The sequence below is a fragment of the Parasteatoda tepidariorum genome, chromosome 8, assembly GCF_982258835.1.
Source record: "Parasteatoda tepidariorum strain Cologne lab strain chromosome 8, Ptep-v5.0, whole genome shotgun sequence".
Taxonomy (NCBI): Eukaryota; Metazoa; Arthropoda; class Arachnida; order Araneae; family Theridiidae; genus Parasteatoda; species Parasteatoda tepidariorum.
Genome location: NC_141762.1, coordinates 30929811 through 30956807, shown reverse-complemented (window position 1 = coordinate 30956807; position 26997 = coordinate 30929811). Strand labels below are relative to the sequence as shown.

The 26997-nt window shown below is 28.6% G+C and overlaps 1 protein-coding gene across 2 annotated transcripts in view; it reads left to right on the top strand.

Moving 5' to 3' along the window:
• TfIIS (RNA polymerase II elongation factor) overlaps positions 1-26997 on the top strand; it is a 62474-nt gene that overhangs the window by 24295 nt on the left and 11182 nt on the right. Inside the window, exons 1-4 of one of the 2 annotated variants that reach the window (XM_016065675.4) lie at positions 14860-15320; positions 20630-20692; positions 20798-20906; positions 21508-21738. In XM_016065675.4, coding sequence (XP_015921161.1) covers positions 15252-15320; positions 20630-20692; positions 20798-20906; positions 21508-21738 — 472 coding nt within the window. In that variant the 5' untranslated portion in view covers positions 14860-15251. Of the gene's footprint in view, positions 1-14859; positions 15321-20629; positions 20693-20797; positions 20907-21507; positions 21739-26997 lie in introns of those variants that run through there. The other variant, XM_071181549.2, reaches the window with a different exon arrangement.

Genomic DNA, 26997 nt, shown 5'->3' with positions numbered 1-26997 from the left:
ACATTGCAAGTTGCTTACATACGTAATATGGGGTATTACGGACTAACAATAACAATGAAATGATAGAAGGTTAATATTATCCATCTTTAACAAAAACTATTTTCGATCGAAATGAACGTTAGTTTGCTTTTCATAGTAATGTAGAAAAGATACTACGGAATTAGCTCAAAACACAAATAAAATATCTATAATTTCATAACACTTGTACTTATATAACAGCAAATGTTATCTTCGCATTCCTAGCATTTCGATCATTAATAGAAAAAGCTTAAATATCTTCGTCATCAGAACACAAAGAATTGATTTCACGCTCTTATATAGATTCCATAAGTTCCAATACAGTTCTATTATATGTCATACAAGTTATAGTGAAGAGATTTCATATAATGCAGCAAATATTTTCATTTGGGGAGCTAGCTTGTTTTATTTATTTACTTGTTTCCGTTTACTTTTTCTATGTATTAAGCAAACTTTTGATGCAAAATAAATAATAACAATTACCATCTAGAACAGCGCCTCCCAATTTTTTTCGTCTGTGAAACCCTAAATGATCGGCATTATTTTGGCTCAACCCCAAGACTTCGTGAATTAATTTCCTTTGCGATTGTTAACATATTAATGAACGAAAGAATTTTAATTATTTTGAAAATATGGAACCATCAAAATGCTATTTATTATTTCGTTAATTAATGGAAAATGAAATTGTTTTTTTATCTTCAAGATTAGTCTCAAAATTAGGTTTTATATCAGTCTTAAAATTGGGTTATGAATTCACAGGTCTAGAGCGGCATTTATTCTAGTTCTTAATTTGATTTTAGCGCATGTTTAAGCTGAAAATAAATTAGCTGAAATATGGTTTCCGTTAAAATAAGAAAGAAAGAGGACGAAAATGAATGTAAAGAATATGCATCAGCGAAACATACTTCTTCATTGTTGAGTTAGCGTATTTTTCTTCGATGTGAAATACTAATGCAGTTTTTCATAGATGCATATCCTATTCATAATTCATTCAGTATATTGTTAGTAGAAAAAACAATGTATTGAATTTTCTTCCTTCATAAGAATTTTAATTAAATATAGTTTCATAAAAATAATCAAAAATTAAAATTTTTTACTAATGTTTACTAATGTTTAATGTGCTAAATTTTTTAAATGGTTTACTAATTCGATACGAATTCCTTAACAGGTTTTCAAAATCATAACTAATCAAAAAAAAATATCCTAACTTCCGGAACCTTTTCGGACTCTTTTACGGAACCTAAGGGTTCTGCCGAAGGATCACAAAGATGTTATTTTTAACCGGTAATAATAATATTTATATCCCATCAATAATCTATAATTTATTTAGAATGTCGCTTATTTTGTTTCTTTATGTAAAATGCTAGCAAAAAAAAAACGCCAAAATTTAAAATTTATTTTCTTTTCAATAACAATATATTGAACAAAGTATGAAAAGAATATGCATTTATAAAAATTTCATAAGTATATCTCCTCGAGAATTTCTATTAAACGTAATTCCAAAATAAAGAATTACGTTTTTCTTATAAAAATTCTTGTCGTTCATAACAGTTCGTTTCTCAAAACTGTAATTCAGCTTATTTTATTCATTTTCAAGGGAAGCATACACAAAGAATAAAATTTCTAATCTATATAGATAATAAAATAACGAATTTGTACGTGTGTATGTGCGTATGCGTCTGTATACCGGATTATGGATAAACGGTAGATTCTAAGAATACGAAATTCAACATAAAGCGAGATGAGTACAATTGTAAACAAATGGCGAAGCCCGATTATAGATTTTTAATTAGATTTTTAAATTCAGAAACATTTAAGAAATGGAATTTTCTCGTTTGCTTAACTGAAAGCCATTGTTTTAAAATTAGCTATAGACAATTCAGTTTATCAAATATCTTAAAAATAACATCAGTGATGTTTGCTAGCTTACAGCTCTGATTAAAAAAAAGTTAGCCTGTTGAGCTGTTCTGTATTAATTAATTATTTTATCAACGTGATCTTTATTCGCGATCGTAACGCTCGAGTACGCCGTCTAGCGGGAGCCTGTAAATATCGGACATTAATTTATCACGTTTTCATTTAGTTCCATCAAAATCATTGACTGAATAAGACGCCATTTTTTAGCAGCAAATAAGAAACAAAATTTCCCTAAGGAAAAGGCCGAAGAACTTGAAAAAAATCTCCAGAATATTAGTAAATCTTTCAGGAACAGAACACGCCAAACATTTGAAGAAAAATTCCTCAATAATTTTTTATTTCTATTATCAACAAACTTGCAACTGATGACTTCCGATTTCGGATATTGTTACAGATGTTTGTATTAAGGTAAAATGCATTTCTTCTGTCTTCAATTCATTACGAATTAAAGTGAAGTCAACATTGCTTTCGTCATTCCAGTGAATAAATATGAATTCAGAACATACAGAATTGTAATAGTTATAGCATATTCTTCTTCGTTATAGAATAGTATATATTTCTGTATCCATATAATTCGGAAAACAACAATAAAACATTATCCAAGTTACTTGAAATAGTGCCATTTGTGCTGATTCTTAATTAATTTGTATCGTTTTCTTGGTAAGTATTTTTTAGTTTTGAAAGAATAAGTTCAACTAGAATTCAGCTATTCTGTTTTTAGCTACATATTCAAATTCATATCAATTATAAAATATTGCTGTGTAGTATGTTATCTAAAAGTAATGAAGGGATAAACTATGTATCTATTATTTGAGAATAAAGTTTTCAAACAAGGAACTTATCATTTTGGTATTCTCCGGGAATTATAAATCAGGTAAGTGCAATGATTTTTACAATAAAAAATTTGCTTGTAAATATTTTTTTTTTCATTTGATGATGGTTCTCTACAGAATGGTTTTTTACGTCTGATTAAGAACTATAAGAATAATAAAAAAAGAAACAATATGAAAGTTTTTATTTCAATGTAAAGAATTCTTAAAATCGTTTTTTTATCCTAAGAATTCTTTATTTTCCGTTTTTTAGTTTATAATTTTTTGATAAAAATTGTTCTCAAAATACTTTTTTTGAAAAATTAAATGGTATAACATTATGTGTTTATGTATACTTCTTGTATATTCCAATGTTTGAAGTAATATGATTCAGAAAAGTATGGAATAAAAATTCGGTACTTGCGTATTAACGCCACCGCCGCTACAGATTTGGCGGTTTTTAAGTGCCACCAATCTACACTTAAAATTTTTGCGACAATTCCTTAAAATAAAACACTTTATTTAAAATCAAAATAGTCAATCGGATTTCGGTGGAAAATGAGCCGATATAGAGTTTAGCATAGGTTCAAAACAATCATATCGCCACATGAACTCTGATAAATAAGATTCCAAATGAAATAACATTTCCAAAACGTACGTTTACCAAGATAAAGTTTCATGTTGTGGGAATTGGTACATTTTCGTTTTTTCGGTAAAATATTTCCCTCCTGAAAAAATAAAATTTCATCTTGTTTTGTTTTTGGCAAATCCCAAAGACGAATTTTCGTAGCACTAAAAATGGCGACAAAAAAGAATTGATTTTTTGTTTTTGTTTCGTCAGCATTCTTTATTTTACGTTTCTTAGTTTCTAAATAATGATTTTTATTGAAACTTGAAATTTTTTGATAAAAATTGTTGTCAAAAAACTTTGTTTACAAAATTAAATTTCATAAAATTATGAGGCTTATGTATACTTTCTGTTCATTTTAATTTTTGAAGTAATATGATTCTTAAAACTATAGAATGTAAAGTTTAATTGGGCCTTTCATGTTATATCATTAAATTTAGTAAAACTATTTCTCGGGCATTAGGTTTTAACTCTTATAAGAATATACATATTTTTTTTCTGTTAATGTACAGTCCGCAAAAAAAAAAAGATATCACCCTGAATAACTTTTGTTCTAATGATCGGATTTTCACGATCTAAGCGTCGATCGTAATGGTTCCCGGGGGTGACCTCAAATATGCTAATTAATTAGTGCTAACTATTAATTAAGTTACGAAATCAGACACAAAAACGTACTTTCTCTGAATAAACATGTATTTTTTTTTACATATTTGGATTTCTAAGCTTCAAAATATAGGGGGTAGCCGCAATCTGGGAAATATGGTCCCCATAGTTTGGTCAGGAGAGCGATCCAAAGTTCGTACCCGTTAATGTTAATTTCACTTTTTACGTTTTTAGTCATATTTTCAAAACTAATGAAGCAATTTGAAGAAAATTGCGCCCACTCATAAAACTCATTTACCCAAAGATAATTTCATGAAAAAAATAATTTTTAGTAATTATTAATTATTTTTTATTATTTAATTAAATTGAGGATGAAAAAATTTTGAATTATAAGGTATGAATTTTTTTATACCATAATAATCTACATATTTTTCAATACAAAAATCTAAAGTTTCAACTGTTTTTATTTATTAGAAGCTGAAAAAAATTAAAATTAATTATTTTTGAAAAAATAATTTGGCGACAATAAAAAAATGATTAAATGGGGCGATTAATATTAAAATGTGATAAACTTGCGAGGAACTTGACTTCTCGCGCGTAGTGTAAAATTTCATTCATATTTTTTTCGCTAATAATCGTTTGCTAATCCTTTTATTTTTATTTCTTTCAAACTATAAAATACGATGTTTCTTTTTAGTCATTTAATAATTTATTTGTAATTTAGTAAAGAAATTATAAATAAAGCATTTTGAATAAAAAACACTTTATTCAACGAATGTCTAGTTTTATAAAGACGTGCTTCTGATAGAATATGATTATGCACCAGATTGTGCTTACTTAATGTGATTATTTTTTAATTTTTGATTTTCTTTTTCAATAACTGATACAATTTCAATAATATACATACGTATGCATAGATTTGGAATAATATATTTATCAATTTCTTGAATATATATTTTATAATTATTAATACGAATGCGTAGTCAACATTTTTAATCATCTTAAAACTTCGGCTGAAAAACGGTGGCTGAGCGGTAGCGCTTCGCGCTGTCGTTCCTCGGGCCGGGCAAGGCTGACTCAGCCTTTCATCCCTTCAGTGGGTCGATAAATAAGTACCAAGCATGATTGGGAACTAAACACTGGGGGTTCCGCGTTCGGCTGACCACCTGAACGGAATATCTGCTCCTGCACCCCAGATCCCTAGGTTCAGAAAACTGAGATGGGCACAGTAGGCCTTGGCCCTCCATGGGCTGTCGTGCAGCTGAGTTTAGAGTAGAGTTTTTTAAAACTTCTTTACATCTTATATATCGCCTTAATCTTAAAATAAATTTGTAAATTGCCTGTGTGTGCGTGTTTCGCAGAATTATTTTTCTAACTTTTTTATTGAATTTTAATGCAATTTTTTTTAAATTCTATTATGTATATTTTTGTCCAATAATATATTAATCAATCGTTTAAGTACTTTAATTTATGTTTTTCTTTAAAATAAAATTACTTTTTAAATTATTGCTAAGTTCTTATTGAAAGAAAACTTAGAATTATTGCCAGCTATCTGAGAATTAAATCTTGTTAAGAAATTAAAAATATTTTACTGATCACACACAATATCATTCGAAGCAGAACAGCTGACTATTTACTAAAAATACTATTGTTTACGAAAAATGAAGATAAATTATTAATTTTATTTTTTTTATTGCTTCTTATTTATTCGAGTAATGTAAAGTAAATGCGTATGTGCGCACAGGGGAAAAATTTAACAGATTGTTTTGTTTTTTAAATGAACAAAAAAACTATGGGCATGCAATTTTAATTCAACATTCAAAGAAAATCTTGTGCGCTAACCCTTTTGTCTTAAAAAGTTGAAAATATTTGCTTTAAAAGTTGTTTGTATGATTTCTCAACTTTTGCACAGTTCAAAAAAATATTGCTATATCAGGAAAATGTTTGATATGCCTTGTTTTGTTAAACAACTACTAAAATAAAAAATTGTAAAAAGATTAGAAAAACGTGCTATTTTTAGAATCATCATCTCAAAAATTGTTCTTTTACTCCATTTGACTTTCTTCTTCTTAAATAACTTATAATCATAGTTTTAACACACGTTTTGAAGAAATTATGTAAACAAATTCCTAATATTTCGTAATAAAAAAACAAGAATATTAATGATTTATTTATACAGTGAAACCTGCCAAGTTGACCACACTTGTAAGTTTTACATCTGAATAAGTTGACCTCAATTATCAAGAACGGAAATTTTCCTACATAATAAAGAAGCAAAACCTTTGTAACTTGACCACCTGTCTATCTTGTATGTTGACCACAGAAATAAGTTAATTTTGTCTAGGAGTATTATGAAATTCTATTCTAAAACCCTCATAAGTTGACCAGAAAAAAAAATTCAGAAAAGTTTCTGTCATTTTGCAATGTATGTTAATATTTCACTTGTTTGGTGAAATAGTGTAAAAAGCTAATCTAAACCCTTTTGTGAGTTGACCATCTGGGGAAACTGTAGGGACTCAGCTTTTGACCATTCATTGAAAACAGGTGTGTTAGTTGAAAAGTTGCTCTTCCAGTTGCAATAGTGAGCAAATAGGCTTATATGTGTAGTAATAACAGAATAAATTTTGAAGTGTTAAAATAATTTTGTTTTGTTAAAGTTTTCAATGTTTTCGTGTTCTGATATTTTAAGAAATTATTTTTATTAAACACTTCACATGCATAACTAACAAAATAATTTTTTTTAAAAAGTTAGTTAAATATTAAAATTATTTCTGTGTAACAAATTGAAGTTCGTTTAGGTTTAAACACATTTCTTGAGATATTCATTTGGCCATTTGCTAAATAAAATTTTTAAGTCAAGTAAAAAAAAAATTTTAATGTATAGCAACATGTAGGAAACGAAAAAGTAAACAATGTCCCACCCCTTCTATAAGTTGACTACTTGTCTACGTTGGCCACTAAAACAATGCACATGAAGTGATCAACTTACACAAGTTTTACTGTAATTGTTTCATTGAACCAGAGTAGTTAATTGTTTTCGTAATAATCGGCCTTACAACTATTTAACTTAGATTCTTTGGACTAGGCGTCACTTCATGCATGTCTTTCGAGATTGAAATTTCAAAGATAAAATGTAAAAATTACAAGAATGCGTAAGCTGGTTTCAATTAACAAAAAAAAAGGGACAAAATCGTTGGCAAAAGAAGTTATCTCATGAAAAGAGTGTCAGAGTTGAAAAAGTATTGTAAAAACTGTAACAATTGTTACTCTTGTTTAATTAAGGGTATTATAAACCTAATTTTCTTTTAATCATGTTTTTTAAAGAACTAACGAAAGGAGTGTGTAAATAACATCAACTCGTAATTTTCTTCGTGTTTTTTTTTTGTTTTTATTTATTATAATATTGATATATATACATATATATATATATATATATATATATATATATATATATATATATATATATATATATATATATATATATATATATATATATCAAAATGCTTTTAAAATGCCATATAAACTTTATTAAGTTTTACAATTTTATCGAAAATAAATACCGTGATTTCTATAAAATTTTGCGATTATGCATCAGAATAGCTATCTTTTTTCAGGTCCACCTTTGCTTGATCACTTTTTTTTCCTTTCCTAAGAAACTCGAAGTGAGGGGCAAAAGCATTTAACCCTACAACTCTTCATAAATTTATGATAACTTATGAAAATTGGTTTTAATTCAAAACTGTCCTACAAATTACATTAAAACAGCTTTAAAAAAATAAATAATGTCAGATAAAAAGTCAAAGATTCTATAATCTTGGAGAATCAAAAATAATTTATTAATTTATTTAAATTTCCTTTTTAAAGGAGATTAAAAAAAAAAAAAAAAAAAGCCCAGAAAGCAACGCGAAAAATTCTTTTGGTTGCTTAGCAACGAGAAGCACTATCTTTTCCCATCTTGTCATTCATTCAGTTTCTTTATGGTTGTTATAAATTATTTCCCCTTCTATGGCGAGGTAATTTGGCATATTTTTAAACCATCGTCAGATATATAAATCCTTATTGCGACCTAATTTACAACCCATTTTTTTCGAAATTTTGTCTACCCCCCCTATTTTAAGGGTCAGGATTCCAAATATGTAAAAAAAAATGCATGTTTATTCAGAGAAAGTACGTTTTTGTGTCTGATTTCGTAACTTAATTAATAGTTAGCACTAATTAATTAGCATATTTGAGGTCACCCCCAGGAACCATTAAGATTGACACTTAAATCGTGAAAATCCGATCATTAGAACAAAAGTTATTCAGGGTGATATCTTTTTTTTTTTGCCGACTGTACAAATATTTTTCCGATGTGTTTTGTATATTCCTTCGCTAATAAAAAGAGATACCATTTTGTTTTCGTTTGCATAAGAAAGAATATCAAGCATTTTTCTTTTTTAAATTTAATTAGCCACAATAAAGAAGGAACGTTGTAATGCTACGTGCTACATTAACGACGTCTCTAGAGTAACTGAATGACTGTTCATATAGAAATCGCAGGTATTAGTCTCATACAACAACGCCCCCTATAGTTCGTTGCGATCGCGAATAGCATAAGGGGACAACGTCACCAAATTAAGATTTTCAAGACTATCTTAAACACCGTGTTTATTTTGTTTATTGTTGGGCTATTAAGCGTGTTGCTATAAAACTAAATAATTTAAAATCAACATTTATTGAAATTTGAGAAGAAAAAAAAAAGGTTTGAGCTGAAAAGCAAATTTAAGGAAGAAATAGTACTAATTCATTAAGGAGAAACGAAATGAAACGCCAATATTACTATTGACGTCAATATAATTATTTTTGGTGATTTTATCAATATAATTAATTATAATATAATTAATTATTTTTAATTATAATCAATATAATTAATTTCGGTTACAAATTGAAGTAAAAAATAAGCAGTATACTAAAAAGAAAAATTGATGGAGAAATGTTACTTACTTGTTTAAAAGAGGGTAGAAAGTCGCCTTTATTATTGATGCTTAATTTTGGTAATAGGTACTACTGACATCATGGCAATAATTGAATAATTGGTGCAGTTTTAATAGGTACCAAGCATACCCTTATATAGGTACAAAATATCTTATAAGTAAATTTGAAGCCGATTGCAGCAGCACCAGCTGTCGATCCCCCGAAGACATTTAAATACATTTAAGTACAGGAGAAAGTAGCTTGATTGTGAGAAGTTTTAAAAATCATGAGTTTGCTCGAGTAACAGCATTATGCCAGATGACATTGAATACAGTTAGTCTATATTTAATAAGATAAACTACTAAAAATGTGTTTTACTTAATCTAATAATGTAAAGTCACTGAGAAGGGCAGCAAATAATCCATACATGTTAAAAAATAAAGAATGAGTGAGTATGGGTATTTCTATCTGTGTGTCTGTATACCGGATTGTGGGTATACCGTAAATTCTAAAAGTTCGAGATTCAAAATGAATCTAAATTAGTAAAATTGTGAACAAATTACTAAGCTCTATCTTTGATTTTTTAAATTATAATTTAAATTCATGGTCATTTTAAAAATGTAACTTTATCACTGGCTTAGCGGAAGCCATTGTTTTAAAATAAACTATAGAGGATTCAGTTTTTTAAAACATTTTAAAGATAACACATAACCAAAAATAATACCAAAGTAATCAAAATAATTAAAAAAAAAATTGTACTGAAAAGTAAAATTGATGCAGAAATGAAACTAATTCGTTGAGGATAAGCCTAAAAACCATCAATATTATTGTTGATTCCAATGATAATTAGTTTTGGTTAATTACTAATTGAAGTAAAATAATAATCTATGTACTAAAAAGCAAACTTAATGGAGAAAAGTCACTAAATCATTGAGGATAAACATAAAGAAAGCACCAATGTTATTGTTGAAGCCAATGATAAATTTCGTAATTGTTACTAATTGATGTAAAATAATAAGCTATGTACTAAATATTAATGGAGAAATGTTACTAATTCATTTAAAAGATCTTAAAAAATCGTCAAACTATTACTGTCGTCAATGATACTAAATTAACTTTGGTAATAAGCTCGAATTGAAATAAATAAATAAGTTATGAACTGAAAATCAAAATAAGTAGAGAAAATGTACATTGCGCTAAAAACAAGAAAACAAATGAACCACCCTGAATAACTTTTGATCTAATGATCAGATTGTCACGCTCTAGGACTTAATCTTAAAGGCTTAAGTGAGAGCCGCGATTTCTCAGGAGATGGAGCGTTCGCCTTCCAATGAGGCGAACCGGGGTTCGATTCCGGCGATCGCTGGTCAATACGAATTCCGCATCCAGTTTGCGCCGACGACAGTACTGACGTGAAATATCCTCAATGGTAGACGGATCATGGGTTAGAGTCCCCTTGCCGTCAGGCTAACCATGGGAGGTTCTCGTGGTCTTCCTCTCCATGTAACGCAAATGCGAGTTTGTTCCATCAAAAAGTCCTCCACGAAGACAAATTTCTCCCAACACTTAATCCATGAGTTCCCTTGTCTTCTGTATTGGGATCAAAATTACAAGGCTACCTAGTAGAACATTAGTAGTCGTAAACCCAAAAATTGGGTCTGATGTTCAACAACGGTTATGGAAAAAAAAGGCTTAAGTGGCATCAAATCAAATATGCTAATTAATAATCGCAGACGATATTTGAAGTTACGAAATCAGACACAAAAACGTGCTTTTTCTGAATAACTCATCTTTTTTTTCTCGATGGATTCGGATTTCTTATCCCCAAAATATAGGGGGTAGCCACAATCTGGGAAATATCGTCCCCATTGTTTGATCAAGAGAGAGCTCCAAGGTTTCTTCCCTTTAATGTTAATTTTAATTTTTGCGTATTTCGTTCTACCTTGAAAATTTTAGCGAATTGAAAAATTTTTGCACTCAATTATAAAATTCGTTTATCCAAAGATAATTCCAGGCAAAAATAAAGTTTAATAAATATTTTTTTTAATTTTTTGTTATTTTATTTAATAATAATTGAAGAAATTTTGAATTGTAAGGTATACAATTTGATGCATCATTTTAAGGAGGATAATTTCACATAGAAAATTATAAAATTTGAGCAAAATCAGTCGGAGAGTTCCTGAGAAATTGATTTTTAAAAATGTCAGTTATTTGAAATGCTGTTTCTCATGATCGATTCAACCGATTTCGCATAAATTTTATAGTTTTGCAGGTAAAACTGCGTACTTTAAAATTTTGTAAAAAAATGTGTACCTAACAATTCAAAATTTTGTCGACGAATATTTAATAAAATATTAACAAGCACAAATAATTGCTAAAATTTATTTTTTGCAAAGAATTATCTTTGGATAAACAAATTGTATAACTGTTTGCAAAAATTGTTAATTTCGCTTAAAAAATTCTCACGATATGTTTATTCAGAGAAAGTACGTTTTTGTGTCGAATTTTGTAACCTAAAATATAGTCTGATTTAACGATTTAGCATATTTGACGTCACGCATTTTGATGGAGTCCTAGAACGTGAAGATCCAATCATTAGAAAAAAAGTTATACAAGGCTGTCATTTTTATTTTTGGTACACAAACATAATAATAATGGGGGATCGTAAAAAGTCACCACACTATCTTTGACAACAATGATGCTTAATTTTGGTAATACGCACTACTGCATCATTGTAATTGGTGCAGTTTTAATCTGTAGCAAATATACTCTTATATAGGTTAAAAAATATTTTATGAGTGAATTTGGAGTCGATTACAGCTGCAACAATACATAAGATTTTCATAATAGATTTCTTACAGCCCCTCAGAGATTATAAAGCACGGGCAAAAGGAGCTTGATTGCGGTAAATCATTAACATCATGAGATCCCTTCGGGCCGATTTGGCCCAGCAGCGAACATTAACTGAAACCAACTATGATGCAGATCGTAAGGCAAGGTTGGCAGCAAATCACCGAAGTCATGCATCGCTGACAGTAGACAGCGACCAATTTAATCACCCAACTAAGGAACCGAGGGTGCTGGGTATCAGTTCTCCTTAAAACTGTTCGACCGTAAAGAGTTGGAATTGGCAAGCATGTCGTCCGTCAAGCTACCAAAGTGGAGAAGCCGTAACCCTCTGCTGACGATTAAAATTGTGATTGCGTATCTTCAGATCATCCTCATTAATGCTTGTCAGACCTTCGCCAATAGCTCATTATGCAGCTCCAGTGCGTAGTAAATATCCTCAGTGGTAGATAGATCATGAGTTAGAATCCCTTTGTCACCGGGCGAACCTGGAAAGGGTTTTGCAATTGCCCTCTACCTGCAACGCAAGTGCGTGTAACTTCCATCACATAAAGTCCCCCACGATGGGTTTTTTTTAAATCCCAAAACTTGATTCAGGAGTTCCCTTGTCTTCTGAGTCGGGTTCAAAATTACGACGCTACGGAGTAGAACTTCTATAGTTCTAAACTCAAAAATTTGTTAGCTGTTCAACAGTTCACCACAGGCAATAAAATAAAATAATACGCTGCTTTATGATTAAGACGCCAGTCATAACATTAAATAAACTAAGCAGATAAAAAAAAGTATGGAAAAGACTAATTTTGTGTTACGGTACATAACATAACCCAGCAGATCACCGAAGTCAAGCATCACTGGCTACGGTCAGTGTGCGGGTGGGTGACCACTTGGATCAGTCTGCGTAGGGACCGAGGTGTGCGGTATTGGTCCTCGTTAAACTGTGCTACCGTAAAGTGCTCGACTTCGCGCGCAGGTCGTCGGGCTACCGAAGCGGGGGTGCCATCCCCTCCGCAGAGGATCAAAATTGTGATGGCATGTCTTCGGATCATCCTGCGGGATGTTTCCCAGACCGTCGCCAATAGCCCATTGTGCAGTTCTAGTGCGACGTAAATTAACAACAACAACACAATTTTTTCTGACCAATTCGTTTTCTAATGGTGGTTATTCATCAAGCTAAGTTAAATCACAAAGTGATCACTGTAAAATTAAATTTTTTTATAAGTAATAATTTATTTCTTATTTGAAAAAAAGCATTTTCGGAATCCGAAATATTTACCTTACACTCTTTCAGCAATAACAATTTATAAAAATTTCATTGCATTAGAAGTTATAAAATTTTTTCTTCGAAATAGCCAGCATTTTGAAAACCACCGAGCGAACGAGCCATCTGATCATCCTATTTTGACTTATTCATTTTCTTTTCTCAGTGAAATACCGTTGTAATTTGTACTTCGGGTAAATATGCAAATTTTTTTGCAAGAATTGAGACAACAATAGCAATACATGATTTATTTCTTAGAATTTGAAGTTGGCAAATAAAACTAAAACGAATGGGGGGGGGAGCGTATTAGAATTTTTTTTTCTTTCTTACTGACTATGATAGAAATGAATTCTAATACAAAAAAAAAATTAATAATAATAAATTCTAATAATAAATTCTAAAAATTCTATTAGAATTTAATTTAAAGAAATAAATTCAAGTAAAAAATAAGCTCGAAATTATTTTTCTCGCTTACTGAATGTCATCAAATAAATCTTCAGCTGCATATTTCATTTTCTTCAAAATTCTATTTAAAAGTAATCTAAAAAAATATTCTTAGTTGTTAAATATTGATATATACTAAAGAAATAATTTTTTTTTAGTGTTCTTCCCCAACTAAATTGACACAAAATGGGTTTTATTATTATTATTATACCTTCATAAATCTTGATTCCGTTTTTAAATTGGAAACAAATTAGACAAACAGTTTATTTAATTTTCAAAATAAAAGAATTAAATTGTTTATTTATATATTATTTCTGCTTCGCGAAATCAACATACCCTTAGTTATCACATTTTCATTTTTTATTCATGCGAATTTTAATAATTATTCACTCTTATATACTATAGTTTTTTCGTTTCTTTATACAAAAGAAGAAGAAAAATGTTGAGAAAAATATGATTCAGGAAAAAAAGCTGTTTCAATTTGAAAAATGAAATATAAATTCATTATCATACTCATAATCATCGTAACATTTAAATAGTTTGCTTTAAAAAGTAATAGTTTTCAAAAAAAGAAAAAATTAAACAAATTTTCGATAAATAAAACAAATTGAATAAGAAAAATTCAAAATTATTGCAGAAAGTGAATATAAAAAATATGCAAAATAGGAAAAACAAGATTGGATGATGGACCTGGGGCTGATAAACCCGAGGCCCTTTTACCACAAATTATCAAAAACTAATCAGGCAGTGAGTCATAATGAAAAAATATTAAAAATATGTTCTTCCAATTCCAGTCCAGTAAGTTAAAAAAAAATTTAGTAGAAAAAAATTGCAAATAAATTTTTTTTAATCGTAATTTTTTGTTTCTTAGGAAAATGCAGTTGAATTTTTTTGTTAGTTGCACTGAACATTAAAATACCTTAACACTTAATTGTTTTAAAAGAGAAAAAGAAAATTGTCATAAAATTACAAATTTGATCAGTTAAGTGCTATTTTCACAGATTATATATCTTAAGTTCTAAAATTTTCCATTTATTGCGAAGATCTGGAAGATATACGCTATATATGCAGTTTTATTTTTCTTATAAATCTTAACATTTAAAAGAAGCATTTTTAAAAAAATAATCAAACGTGAGAAATATCTCAGAAGTAACCAATAAAAATTTCTTCTTTTTTATTTTTTAATTATTTTTGCAGAATTGGGAGAGGGGTGTAGCGAAAAATTGCTTAACACATAATCTTCAAGGCATTATGCATTAAACTAAATAGGACCGAGCCTAATTTCCAACCTTAGTAGCCTCCTAATTCTTAAGGAAAACGCATAATTAGTTTTGGAATAATAATACTTTTTCCTCTTCCACCTCTCCTTCTACTCCCCACATTTACTTCTCCGAAATGCTGTTCTGTTTTATCTACTATTGCGATTTTGCATAGAGGATTTCGCAATTATGAGTACGAAAAGTAGTGTTTGAGAGAAAAAATTGTTTTCATTGATACAATCAACCACTATTAATCGCCAACTGAGTAAACTGAATGCGAAATACAAGGTGAAAAAGAGGAGAAAGTGCAACATTACGAACTCTTCCAGATGGCGCTGTCTGTAGTAAACATAGCGGTTATTCTATGTTTTGCTTATGGAAAATTTGATATCGTTGTTCATTAGAAACTTCTGTAAATTTGCTTCTTGAATTTGTGTATTTAATCAACATCCTTTGTATTTAATATTAAAAACCAATCTTGTATTTTGAAAAATTTAAAAAGAAAAGGGTGGAAAATGGGATGTGAAGAAGATGTATTTAAAATCGGCAAGAAATTAGACAAGATGGTTGCAAATGGCGCCCAGGTATGTGAATTTTATCGATATATGTTTATAATTATTGTATTCTATTAAAATGTATATTAATCACTCTTTAACACTGTAGTTAAGTTCCTTTAATGATAAAAAACCTTCTTTCTACACGATCGTTTGTTAGTGCATTTTTCCACGAAGTGATTATTATAATAAACATTGCAAGATTATCTTATCTAAAAATAGATTTACAGTTGTTTCCCTGTGCCCTCCTGCAGATTGGGAACTGTTGTTGGATAATCGTTGCGTTTATGTTCGATTAATTACTGTTATATTGTTTTTGTTTAAAGCTAATGTGGACTTCGTTGCATTTATTGATTTAAGTCTAATCACAACATATATTTCTAGACCTCGTAATGTTACTCTTAACTATAAACCATTTCCCCCCTTATCTTAAGTTAAGCTTCCCGTATGCTTAGATAATTTAACTTTTATGTTATTCTTTAATTTTCAGTTGCGGTTTTAAAAATAATTTCTTAAGCTATATATTGTAAGAACATTTTTCTTTATGTTTTAGGCAAAATTGGTGCAAGTCATGATTTTAATTCTGAGTCTAGAAGATTACAATTTCGCTCATTAAATTATTGTTCTCATTTTTATCAACCGAAAAAAATGAAGTTAGCTGTTTAAGTTCTTATGAATAATAATTCTAGAACATTAACTGGCTTTTTTAATTTTGGGATAATCAGATTATATAAAAATGATATTATTGTAATTAAGAATTTTATAAAAAATTAATGCTTTAATAAGTAATGAAAGCTCCTAAATTCAGTTTATTTTGTGATTTCATTTTGAACAAGATGTATCAATAAGTCAATAAATGCTAGTAGAAAATTCGTATTTCCTACGTTTAAACGTAATGTTTTTTTCTTCCTCAAAATATCATTACTCTTATTGTCATATCATTACTCATATCTTTTTATGCAAAATCATAGCATATTTCTTTTGATACTAGGGGAACAATACAAGATTCCAAAAATCTCAAGAAACTTTTTTAAGATTTCTCATGTAGTATCATGTCATAACTTATGTCTATGAGGCTTCGTTTGAGCATGCTTGATATTCTTGGAAGTTTTATTCATGGGATTTGTGTCGAAATTTACACGTAATTTTACCATTAATAGAATTTTTTTTTTAATTTACAAAACCTAACACGTCTTAAGCCATTATTTAATTCAAGAAAATTAATACCAAGGCATGAATTATGTATGAAGTTTAAAATTTTTTGAGCATTATCCCCCATTCATAGTGATATTAATGTAAAGTATTGCTGTTTGTTATTATTCAGATTACATGAAGCATAGGAATAATAACGTAACTATACCTAATTAAATTGAATGAACGAGTTACGTTGTTATTAATAATGTATAACAATATTTGCTGACATGACTATGCTTCCAAGCGTAATCATAAAGAAAATCGGATTTTTTTAGTTCTCCAAAATTATTAACAATTAGAATTGTTTTACGGAAATTGATAAGGAATTTAAAACAAATAGGGTGACACGGGGTAATTCATGATCACTCTGTTTCTGGGGTAAATAATGATCACCTAAGTTTTATTTTAAAAAAATTATTTTTTTTTTAAATTTGAGACATGGACAAAAATGCTTGTTCACTACTAGTTTACTAAAGTATAACTACATTTACTTAATAATAATTTTTTGTTCAATCTTTTAAACTGCTTTCTGTATTTTCCATTTCAAAGATGGGTTTCAAAATGTGCATATATCTGCAAAGATCCCCCCCCCCCCCTCATTCTCTTAATAATAAATATTTTGAGTTACTTTCTTCTTCTTTGATATAAAAGTAGTGTAAGCTTTTGTTTAATTGTTTCACATCAACTGTAAACTTTATAATTGATTATAGGAAACTATATCAAATGTTGCCCCCTACAGATGGGGTAGTTATTGTTCACTGGGATAATTCCTGTTCATTGTAATTTCTTCTTATAAATAGTATATAAAATAGCTTATAAATAGCTAATTGTCTTTTCTTAAATAACAGTTCATATTTATTAAGTGGAATTTTTGTTTTGAACAAAATTTGTTTTTAACTGTATACAAGACTGTATTCTGATTTACACCATTTCTGGTTTGTCTTACCATGCTTCTATCTTAATTTTATGTGTGTACATCGTTAGAATAATTTTTAAGTTTATAAATTAGCCTAGTATAAATATTGTGAGAAATTATAAGCCTAAAAAGGATACTAAGCTTCTAGAAAACAAAATTAGTGAATTTCTTTTAATTTGCTCATTCAATTAATCTTGTTAATTTTCATTTATTATGTCTGAACAAAAACAATACAAACAAGCCTTTTAGAAATCCCAAGTCCAGACTCTGCAAACATCTCGATTCTTATGTGAATCATCGATTTTCGTATTTACCTGATTTAAAAGTTGCGCTTTGTGATTCTTATTCACGCTATTTAAATATCGTGCATTATGATTCTTAGTTACGAGATTTAAAAAATCCAATATCGCGTTTTGTATTTACTCGCTTTTAAAACCCCATGTAGCGATTCGTATTCACGCGAGCTTAAAATCCAAAGTCGTGATTTGTTTTTGCGGTTGTAATATCCAACATCGATTTTCGCATTTATACGTGCTTTTTAAAAATTCGACTTGGGATTCGTATTCACGCGATTTAAAAATTATGCATCGTGATTTGCATTTATGTGATCTAAAAATTACGCATCATGATTTGTATTTTCTCATTTTTTAAATTCGATAGTGTTTCATATTCCCGTGATTTAAAAGCCTCATATCGGCATTAATTTTCTCTCAATTTAAAATCATGCATGTGATTCATATTCACACAATCTTATAATTAACCATCGGGATTTATAATCACATAGTTAACAAGATTAAAGATGACATTTTTTTTGTCAAATTTTTGGATGTATATATATTCATTCGTGGATTTCCTCTTTTTTACTTTCTGACTACTCTCATCCCTATGATAATTAAATCTACTACAGAATATTTGTTTTTAAAAGTATAATGTTTTATTAATATTGTTTGACTCTTCAATTTAAACATTAAACAAAGGAAGATTAATCAGTAATCAAGTTCAATTGGTCCTCTCATTCAATAATACATCACTGAAGTTTGACCTTGCCATACAGGTTAAGCTATTAGGGACTAAGTGCTTGGTTAGTCATAAACAGGTTTATTTATTTATAGTAGGTACTATTCAAGAATACTGTTATTTCATTCATGTTCAATTCTTTTAGCATAGTGGTGATTGGTGATACATCACCAGTAACTGAAACTGATGTTATGCTCTTCAAAACTGTTAATACATTTTTCAGTTATTTTGTATTTTCAATTTAAACTAACATATTTAGATTTTAAAACAATTTTTTTAAAAAAATAGATGTCTTTTTTATCATCCTGTGATGCAGAAATTATAACATTTTTTGAAAAAAATCTTGAGAAAAATAAAAGGTTAATTTTAAAACAAATTTAGCATTTTTTTAAAAAAAATTATTATTATTCAATTAAAATATTATTATTTTTTAATATTGCATAATTTATCATTATGCAATAATGTTTTTAAACATTATTTATCAGTATTAAAAGCATATTTATATTTAAAGGATTAGGTATTCACTTTTGTTCAATGAGTTATGGAGCTTCAAAAATTATAAACCTTTTTCTATTATATTATATTTTCTTTTGATAAGTTAAAGTAAATTGTATAAAAAATATCAAATATTTATAGATACATGTAATTATTATGTGTACAATGGTTACACCTATAGAATTTTTACCTTTTACCAAAGTTCAAGGTTTTGGCCAGTTTAGGACAGTTTTACCCAGTTTAAGGCAGTTTTACCCAGTTTAGGACAGTAAAACCCATGTGTCCTGCCCAAAACCAGTTTAGGACGTCTAAAACCCCATCCCTGGTTAAAATAAACAAAAATTCAGGATAAATGTCTTTATTAATTTAAGTTTGAGATTTATTACAGTCACAGATGATTTCTTAAAATATTGGTCTTATTTTTTTTAATATGATAATTTTAATAGCAAGTTATGAGTTTTGTAATATATTTTATGTAGAAGAACAAGGTTTAACTGAAAAGTTAATAATTAAAATTTATTTCACTAATGACAAAAATCAGGAAAATTCAATAAGTCTGGAAAAATAAGGAGACTTTTTTTTCTAAGTGTTTGTTGTGACCACTCTGTTTGAACATACCTTTAATTTTTATGCTGCTGCCCAGAAGTAAAATATTCACAAAAATGTAATTGGGAGTTACTTTGCTTAATGGCTGCAATTTTATGTATAAAAATACAACTAATTTTTTAATCTATTTATTAAAAGAGGTAAATTTTGATAGTGATATCAGTACTCTATCGATAATTTTTTTTAATAATTAGTTCTCTCCATTGCTTTTATTTATTTATTTATTTTTCTTCCATTGAAAAACTGCAAAGATTATATGTTAATTTTCTTATTGATTGTTTGCAAATAAGCTTTTTAAAATGATGTTAAGTAAAGAAATCACATCTATGTTGTGTCTTTATAGTTGGGTTATTTTTTCATTACAAAATAAACCAGGCAAATGTCAGAACTTGATACTGTGAGTTAGTCTTAGCTAGCTGATTATAAGTTATTGTTAATCTTAATAGTGATACTTTCAAGCAATAAATTTTATTAAATAAAAATGTGGTCTGAAATTTTCTGTGATTAAGATATTTATAGCTTTATTCAAGTCTGATAAATTCCTAGTAAATATTCCTTCAAATAATTAAATGTATAATTCTTATATATGAATTGTACCTTTGTGGGAACTTAGTTTAATATTTCATTCCAGCACATGTTGATACATTTGTTGTTACTTTTTATTTTGTAGCTATTAAAAGTAATATTTTGTAATTAAAAATAACAGCATTGATCTCATAAACTTAAATATGAGGATAACCCGAAAGTATGAGTGGAGATCTCCTAAATATATCGAGGATAAACAGCATCTATAAAGGAAGGTCATACATGTTTTAAGTTATATGATGTTCGAAAAAAAAAATTTAAGAATTCTTTTTCTATACATTGCTGAATATTTCCATTAATTTTTCTCCAATAATTTTACTGAGAAAGATTTTTTTTAAATTCTAAATGAAAAAATTTTTAATAGTTAAAAACAAAATAAAATAGTCATCCTATAGAAAGTAAAAAGGTGAGAAAGAGGAATAAAATAAAAGACCACAAAATATTGGGCAGTTTACTGTTATATGTAACTGTGTACTTTTTAAAATCTTATAGTTTTTAATGATTTGTTCTTACTTTTCTTTTTTAGGAGCAAGCTTTAGATTTGCTGAAAGCTTTGAGAGATCTTCCTATCACTCTTGACATACTGCAGGTAATTTAATATAATTTTTTTTCTGTCTTATACTGAGCAAATGATTTAATTAAAAGTTATTTATCTTCTTTCTTTTTATAATTTTTTTTTATTTATTTTTTTTAGAAAACTCGGATTGGCATGACAGTTAATTCATTAAGGAAATCATCTAGTGATGATGAAGTCATTACTTTAGCCAAAAGCTTAATAAAAGCTTGGAAGAAATTATTAACAGGTAAGGTTAACAGTTTTCATACTGACTTTTTAAAATATTTTTCTGTTTAATTTTGTTATAATTTAGGTGAGTTGTAATTACTTTTGTTATGATACAGATAGTTTTAGTGCAGTATTTTTAGGATTTCATTGTTAATAAATGTTTTGTTTTTGTTTGATAAATCAGTAATTACCTCCAGTTAGGAATTTAAATTTTTTAATTGTTTTTTTTATTTTCTATCAGGTTTATGATTTTTATTTATTTTTTGAAGAATTAAAGAGAAAATCTGATTTATATGATTTAAATTTGTTGTTTTTTCTCGATACTTTTAATTAAATTTCACGAGGAGGTATAATTTTAATTGTATTTGAGTTATATTTGACTTAAATTTATTAAATGATAGTTTGAATATTAATTTCATAATTTACATTTAAGTAAATTGAAATAGGAAGGTGTTAGTATTATACCAATCAAAAGCTGACTAAAATTTACGAAACACAAAATTAATTTCACCAACTTTTAATTTTTATTTTAAGCCTTTGATTTTGAAAGCTTTTATATATGTATATTTTATTTAGATATTATGTTCAGCTTATTTTCAAAGTAAATTATTCATTTCTAGACACTCCAAGTTCAAAAGGTGATGGTAATGGAAATAGTAGGGAATCCAAGGGAGATATCTCTAATGGCAGTACAGCTTCCCAGAAATCTGAATCTAGTAAAGAATCCTCATCTAAGGGACAACCTTCATCCAAGCCTTCAACTCCAAAACAAACTACTTTTCCTGCTGAGACTTCAAATTCTGTAAGAATAAAATGCCGAGAATTGCTAGCTGCTTCTCTAAAAGTTGATGGTAAGATTTCTCTCTCTTTTTTTTCCTTCTTCCTCTTAAGCAATACAAAGCCTATATCATGTTAAAAGTAAAAGAATATTTTTCATTATGTTTGAAGGAGAACACAAATAACTTTGTGTCAATTTATTTATTTATAAGTTTGGAATTCTTTAAAGTTTATAAATGGAGTCTTAAATGTAATTTTATAAATTATTGCTATTTAATTATATTTTGATTCCTTTTATTTTTTACGCATGTGTTAGTTTATTTAAGAGTTATGTGAAATCAAATGATTTTTTTTTTCTTCGTTAAGGAAAAATTATCAAAAAGATTTTAACAATCATTTTTTAAAAAAATATTTTTTTTAAAAAAGAAGAAAAAACACTATCATTGTTAGAGAAATTTCAGAGCTAAAAAACTGTGCATCATTCCGAAATAGCAAGCATTTAAAACATTAAGGAAGCGCAGGAAAGAATGGTGCTTTTTCTCATTTAGGGGTCTGTCTAGGTTTTTCTGAGAGGTACCTATTTTGTGAAAATTTAGACATAATTTGTGAAAAATTAAAAAAAATTTTAAAAAATCAACTCAAAAATATGGATTTATCATTTCTTAAAGGATGCAAAAATAAAATTTTATGAAAAAGTATTTTGTGAAACTACTGTTTTTCCTAAAGTTGAATTTGTGAAACTACCGTTTTTCCTAAAGTTGAATTTGTGAAACTACCGTTTTTCCTAAAGTTGAATTGGTGGAGGTACCGCTAAACGGTAGTTAATTCGGCCTATACAAACCCCTTCCATTTTTTTAAAAAAATCTTTAATTTTAACGAGTAGTAATTTTGTTGCAAATTCTGATTTTTAACTGCAGAATTAGTAATTAATGTGATATACTTGTCACCTTTTTTATTTGTCCCCAATTAGAATTAATTTTTAAAACATTACAACATAAAAATTTCAAATGACGCATTTCAGCAATCTCTTTTCCACTCACTCGATACCAGTGTAAATCTATGTTTCATTCTTTTAAATGCAAATTTAAATTAATGTACCTGATTTGTGATTTTCAAAATTCGAATATTATTACTACTAGGACTGGGCGATGTAAGAAATTTTATATTGTGATATATTGTCTGTTAGACATCGGGGTATAACATATGTTCGAAAATTGTCAATCGGAAATCTTTAAATCAATCAAAAATAAATCAAGGGAATAAATCTTTAACAAAAGAAAATGTTAATTCAAAAAAATTTTTTCTGTAAGATCAATAGCTTTGCTTCATTTTTCAACTAAAATAATAAAGATGGACTGACTTAGACTGATGTCTTAAAGTAAAAACAGACAAGCTTTATTTGATTTTTTTTATTATTTTGAAATGACTTCTGATTTATTAGTTCAAAAGTAATAATAAAGCTGTAATGAAATATTTTATTTGTGTGCATTAAAAATAATAATAAAAGAACGAACACAAAAAGCAAACCAAAGCAGTCGTTTAAGTAAAACATTTTTACATTATTTGTTGATAAAGTATGCTTTTGAAACATTGTCAGACCTTTTATTTATTATTTACTTTTTTGAAAATAAAATTGACCGAAAAATTATTGGTTTAAAGATAATACTGACTACCTAACTAATTATTAAGGGAACATGTATAAAGACTAATAAGAAATTTTTAAACGAAAATAATAATTATAAATTTAATATCACTAAAAACATGAAAAAATTGCTAAAATTTTTATTTAATTTTAAAAATTAGGCATTGTTTTAGTGTTTTTATAATTAAAAATGACTGAAGATTTATTGGTTTAAAAATCAGGGATGAAAGACTTCCGCAAAAAAGCCGAAATCTGTTTTTTTCTTCCAATTTTTAAAATTTCCAACCATCTTCCAAAAACTTAAACTTTTGGAGATTCCAATTGGTGAAACCCATACCGCTTGAACAAAAGTCGGACGTGAAACAAACTTACTCTCCTGCAGCAGCCTCCTGAGAAAATTGGTGGAGTTATGGCATCTTCGCCGTTGTCTTGACAACTGCGACTTCCGGTGTAGTGTGGAAAGGAGCTCTAAGCGGTTTCGCCCGTCACTGTTTGATTTGTTTTGACCTCCGATATTTTACTTTTGTTTGACTGATTTTCGGAATTTTAAAGATTACTTAGGAACTGTGCCGGAATCGGCTAAAATCTCAATTCTTATATAGGATATTTTAATATCAATTTTCATATTTAACCGAATTAAAAGTTGCATGCTGCGATTCGTTTTCACAGGATTTAAAATGAATAATAATGATAACTTAAGCAAAGTAATTAAAATTCAATAAGTAACAAGTTAATAAAGCTGAATTAAGATGTGTGTGTAAACAAAGATCTGAAAAGGATCTAATGAAATTTGTAGTCACATGCGGCATTAAAAAAACGCTGCGATATGTAATGCGGCATTAAATTAAAACACAAAATGCGGCATTAAATTAAAAACGCTGTTATTGGCTTGTTACACGCAAATATCTGATTAGTTGTTTGGGCTATTGATCACATTACACGCTTTTTTGTCATTGGCTAAAAATCTCCAAAGTGGTCTAACGACAATGTGAGACAACTGTATTTTTATAATGTGTATATACAGTGTTTTCATCTCAGAAAAAAAAATGGGTGAGAATTTCTCACCCTTTCTCAAAAACAGGGTGAGATTTCAAAAAGTTACGTGAGATTTCAAAAATTGAAGAAAAAAAACACAAAGAGACTTGAAAAAAAAATTTCTTTTATTATAATGCATTTTTAACATCTTCTAATTTTTAAAGCATTGAATATTTTTGCTGCATCGTCATATGGAAAATGTTCTACATCTACTTTTTCATCAGCTATTCTCATTAGGTTGCTCAAATGCGTATTTGTTTCGTTTTGATCGTTTCTACCCACATTTGTTTCATTTTCATTTGTCCGTTTCGGAGTAGAAGATATTGGCTTTACTAGGTATTTGTCCATCTTACATTAACGAGCAAAAAATTTTAACGTCTTACATGAAGAAACCTTACCTAGGTAAACACGTGGTTGCAGATAAATGCGTTCTAAAAGAGGTTCCGTGGTTCGGAAGGATGATGTTCTGTTGTTCGAAAAGGTTCTGAACAATACTGGTAAATAGGGAAGCTAGATAATGGGGCAGATGTTGAAAATAATAAAAGATCCAGGAAGAAAAGTGAAACGGATTTTATTCTAAATGGCGTAAATGAGAAATATTTTTCAAAATGCGATAAATTCGCGAATTTTGAAATTGGTTTATAGAATGCGCGAATTTCTCGCGGTGATCATTTTTTAATGCGAGAATATGAAAAAATATTTGAGATTCTCGCGCTGTAGTGAAAACACTGATATATATATATATATATATATATATATATATATATATACAGTGAAACCTCTGTTAATCGGACATTCATGGGACCAAAAAATTTGTCCGTTTACGGGAAGGGTACCCTAATAACAAAATTTAACACCGTAAATTGTTTTTAGAATATTCTCAAAGATGTAGAAATAATTAAATAATATCTACAAGGATACTGTAAATATCTACAAGAATATTTATTTAAACAATAAGAAAGATAAAATGAATATATAAAGAAGCTTGATATAAATACATAATTCTGGATGTAGCTACAGATAAATAAATATAATTTTCCTATTAGCATAGATACTAAAGTTAGACATATGATACGAAATAGGAGCGTACTGTCCTCAGTCCATTTCAATTATTAGGTTCACATCCCCTTACACCTACTTATCATTTGATAGGGAACATGGTTAATACCTTCTTGGAAAATAAACCACCCATGATTCACAGAGAAAAAAGTAATGCATACCTGTAAGTCATGAGGACCTATGGAGATGATTATTCACAATTGATCAGCTATCAAGTGTCTGAATAAATGTTTCATTTATATAAACGCCTCAAAGATTATACTTTTGTTCTCTTTTTTTTTTTTACCCCAGTTGTGTTAAATACAGCCTTCAAATTGATAAGAAAATTAAAGAAATTTTCAATGGGGAAGAGGCATTGAGAGAAGTCATTTCAACTTGAGGGGTCTCATAACCTGTGTGGTCCAGATTAAAAAATCAAAAGATGCCGATGTCAGAATTATTTCAGGAGTGCAGTACCATTTTCTTTCCTTTCTTTACAAAGATAAGGCAAGGTGACAAGAGAAAGATTGATTTTTCGGTGGTGAAATAGCTTAACAATATTTTTAGTTATGGATAAGGCAAAAAATTTTTATTTACATGCTTTAAAAATGGTGAAAAGTTGCATTTTTTTAGCTTGCAAAAGTAGTGTCCGGTTTGTAGAGATAAAAAGCAACGTTTCAGGACCAAAATGACTGTCCGCGTCTGGTTACGGGAGTGTCCGCTTTGCGGAAAATGTGCGTAATGGTTTATTCATGGAAGATTCCCGGGGATTAAAAATATGTCCGTATTGAGAGCCGTCCGTTTTGCAGAAGTGTCCATAACAGGAGGTTTCACTGTATATATATGTGTGTGTGTAACATAAAAAGCTTCAATTAAACTTTTTATGTTATTCATTTTCTGTAAATCCTTTTCTTAATTTATTATTCAAAACGAAACACCCACTCTCACACTTTTAAATTCACATCCTGTCTTTTAATCTATTTTTACTTCAAGTATGCATTAATCAGCAGTTTCCCCTTGCAATTTGCATTTTGCAATTACATTTTTCCCCTTGCAATTTGTGGGAACCCCGCTACCTATTTAATAAACCAATTATAATTATTAATGTTTCCCCTTTTCCCTGAGATCTAATAAAATAAAGGGCTACTTTCCTTAGCATAAAGACTAAAGCACACAGATTTTGGAGTGCGATTTGAGCTCCACCAATGCTAAAAAGTGATCTGAATACAGGATGTAAAGTTCAATAAAAATATTTTTTCCTTCCAACTGTTTGTCTGCGTGGCTGAACATTCGACCACGACTGCTAACATCACACACACACACATATATTTATATATATATACAAGACTTTGAGTGCAGTATAGTTAAGCAAATTTTATTAGGTTGCTGAGGTGAAATACATTATCTGAAAGAATATTTTGATGGTTTCTGTTCATATTTCACTTTATGAAGAAAAAGCGAAATAAGAGATAATAGAAGAAAGCAAATGTAACGAAAAGAAAAACAGCAAAAAAATATTTATTATTTTCAAAATCAAAGTAGTCTATACAAATAAGGTATAGAATCACGTTTTATATAGAGTAGTGATATTCTGTTGCAGATTATCGATTGTGAACTG